Here is a 2,860-nt window from a genome sequence, read left to right on the forward strand (position 1 = left end):
CAAGTGGAAAGAACCTTAATAAGTCCTACAAAATTATCAAAACATGTCATTTACTAACCTTGACCATTTGAGAAGTCTGACATATCTGGCACATATATGCCATAGTATACATCTGATTCTGGTTTACTTGGAGTTGAAAATGCTGGAATGACAACACTGTTCTCACCAAAATTTATGTTTTCATGGCCAGCATGACTTGTGTTGCCCTCCATTTCTTACCCTTTTCATAAAATAATCTGTAACAAGTAAAAAAATTACTCACAACATGAAATCAAGTAAAAATTTTTAGTAATTCTGGCAATAGCTTCTGAAGCTGCCTTTGAAAATCACTTATTTCTATAAAAAAAAAAAGGCACAGGTTATTGGTACGGCAGCCATATCCCTGATTGCGATAGATATTGGTACGGAATTGAACTGCGCATGTGTCAATTTCAGACTTCCTGCCTTACAAATAACATAGTGTAGTGGGAGTAGGTCAGATTCTGTCAGTGATGCCGTATTGAGCTATTGACTTGCTGTAGGTACAGTAGTTTGCTAATCATGCAGCAGTTGCTGTGCACCGTTGCTAAGAGCTATAGGTATGGCACTAGAAGATCAGCGACAGTAGTAATAGTCTTACTGAACTGTTTTGCTGAACATGGTCAGTTCAAAATGTCAAAGTGAAGCACCATACTGTCATCACCAAAGCACCAAAACATTTTGACAGTAAATGAAAATATAAAAAATCACAATAATACTTAAACATACTTATATTTTGACTATATACATGAAAAATAAAACTTAACTAATCTATCTGTGTACTACTTCATATCTTTTTTGAATCTCTTCTGAACCGTGTAATAATACATCAGTTTTTGCCGAAAAAGATGTTTTCAGGTTTCAACGAGCTGAAAAAAGCAATATTTGTCTACAAGGAGTCAAACTTCCAGAAATTGTATATCCGTAGGTCACGAACGATTGAATCGGCCCTGAAAAGAGCTCCGAAGAGGAGATTCAAAGAAGACTTTAAGTACACAGAAATCGAATCGTGCTCTGCTGTATTCATGGTGGTATGGAAAACTACCAAAGTCGATCCTCTTGTAAACGGCCTAATCAATCATAAGTAGGGTAAACAATCACGGACGATCCACCATCATCACACTGGCCGGGTCTTATCCACTCGATATTTAATTGGTGAAACAAGAATACAATTACAGCTTTAAGCATACCTATTCAAAAGACTGAAGTTTCGTCAACATAATGTGATATATGAAAGACCCATACGAACTAAAATAAGCATGTGACGCTCTTCGTAAAATATGTTTTCAAGGCAGTTTTGAAATCCAATATGGCGGCAACTGCGTGACTTGCCGTTTGTAACCACAGACAATCCACCATCTTTCCCAGCCTTCCCAGCACTCATTTGAACATTGATAGCGTATATATGTAACGTTTATTGATCTTACTCAAGATTACAGTTGTAATCAGCACAATGAAACAACATTTTGTTGCCTATATTAGTGAAAGTATGAAAATGGCAATTTGTCAAAAAAGGGATTTTGACAAAGGAAAAATCTATTTCTGGGCAGTGACCTGTGTCGCCCAGTGAAATAGTTCCTATAGCACTCATTTCTAAGGTATAAATATTGCTAAATATACTAGAGAAAAAAGCTATATGGTTATGCCAGAGTTTCCTGGCTCGCTCACCCTTATTTAAGGGTGTCGGTATAGAAACTGGGGCGTGTGAAACCACTATCAGAGGTCCACTGCCATTTAATCTCTTCCTTTCTCAATATCCCTCGTCTACAGAGGAGCCGTTCTAGGCCATCTACCGCCCGCCACTGCTACAACTAGCGTCTTGTTTACCATTCCTGTAGATAGCACTCAAGCTTGGGCCAGTTAGGGTGTGGAAAGTAAAGGGTGGGTTTCACTGGGCGACACAGGTCACTGCCCAGAAATAGATTTTTCCTTTGTCAAAATCCCTTTTCTGGGCCTAACCTGTGTCGTTCCATGAAATAGTAACAGAGAATTGGCCCAACCAGCTTGGAAAATTAATGTAGATAATTTACTGTAAGGAAAAATGAAACTTGAATAAATTATTCTTGTTACTATTTAATAAGAATTCCTTAATTCTACAAGTTTTTTTAACAATACAGGCGGCCCTCGGTTAGCGGCAGGGGTTCCGTTCCCTGGACACCGACGCCAAGCGATTTTAAAGCCTACGGCCGCCGCACACCTTCTTTCGAAACTCTAGACCAGTCAAGGCGCCGTAATCCCACAACGGCGCAACCTAAGTAAAATTATATTTATGCAGTATAGTACTATAGAATTTACTGTACAGTACATGTGGGTGTCTAGAGTATGTAAAGATATAATAAAGTTTATACAGTGTACAGGTAGCTGTAGTGTTCAGGTTACGATCATTGATAGTCTTACGATAGTTCGATTTTATGAGAGATCAAAAGTTACAATGGCCTAACTTTATCCATCTTCTAGTTACATAAGTTCAATAACAGCAAAGAGAATGATGAAAGTATGGTTTTAACGTTATACTCGTTGCATCCTCGTGAACGTGTACAACATGAACAACCGAACAGAGAAAACGACTTTTTTTTTTTTTTTCTAAGTACAACCGAACTGGATAACATCTGTTTGGCTTGTATTTCGATCATCGTACTACAGTGCAACATTACCGTATTTGTTATAAACGGCGTTATGTATAGAATAGAACCGAGATATCTTAATGTAATAACTTTATTCGCTATAGATCAGAGATCAATATAGATTAAAGATCATCGGGAAATATAAATTTAAACCTAATTATGACTGAAGCTGAGAAAACTGTTCAAGCTGCTAATGACTATTATCGTACATCGGCAAC

At 37.6% G+C, this 2,860-nt stretch overlaps 1 protein-coding gene across 1 annotated transcript in view; it reads right to left on the reverse strand.

Moving 5' to 3' along the window:
- LOC135223533 (uncharacterized) overlaps positions 1–232 on the reverse strand; it is a 67,242-nt gene extending 67,010 nt beyond the window's left edge. Inside the window, exon 1 of the mRNA XM_064262014.1 lies at positions 59–232. Within this exon, the coding sequence (XP_064118084.1) occupies positions 59–212 (154 nt within the window). The 5' untranslated portion in view covers positions 213–232. The remainder of the gene's footprint in view (positions 1–58) is intronic.
- Positions 233–2,860: the final 2,628 nt, after the last annotated feature.

This window comes from Macrobrachium nipponense, chromosome 20 (assembly GCF_015104395.2).
Source record: "Macrobrachium nipponense isolate FS-2020 chromosome 20, ASM1510439v2, whole genome shotgun sequence".
NCBI classification, from domain to species: Eukaryota; Metazoa; Arthropoda; class Malacostraca; order Decapoda; family Palaemonidae; genus Macrobrachium; species Macrobrachium nipponense.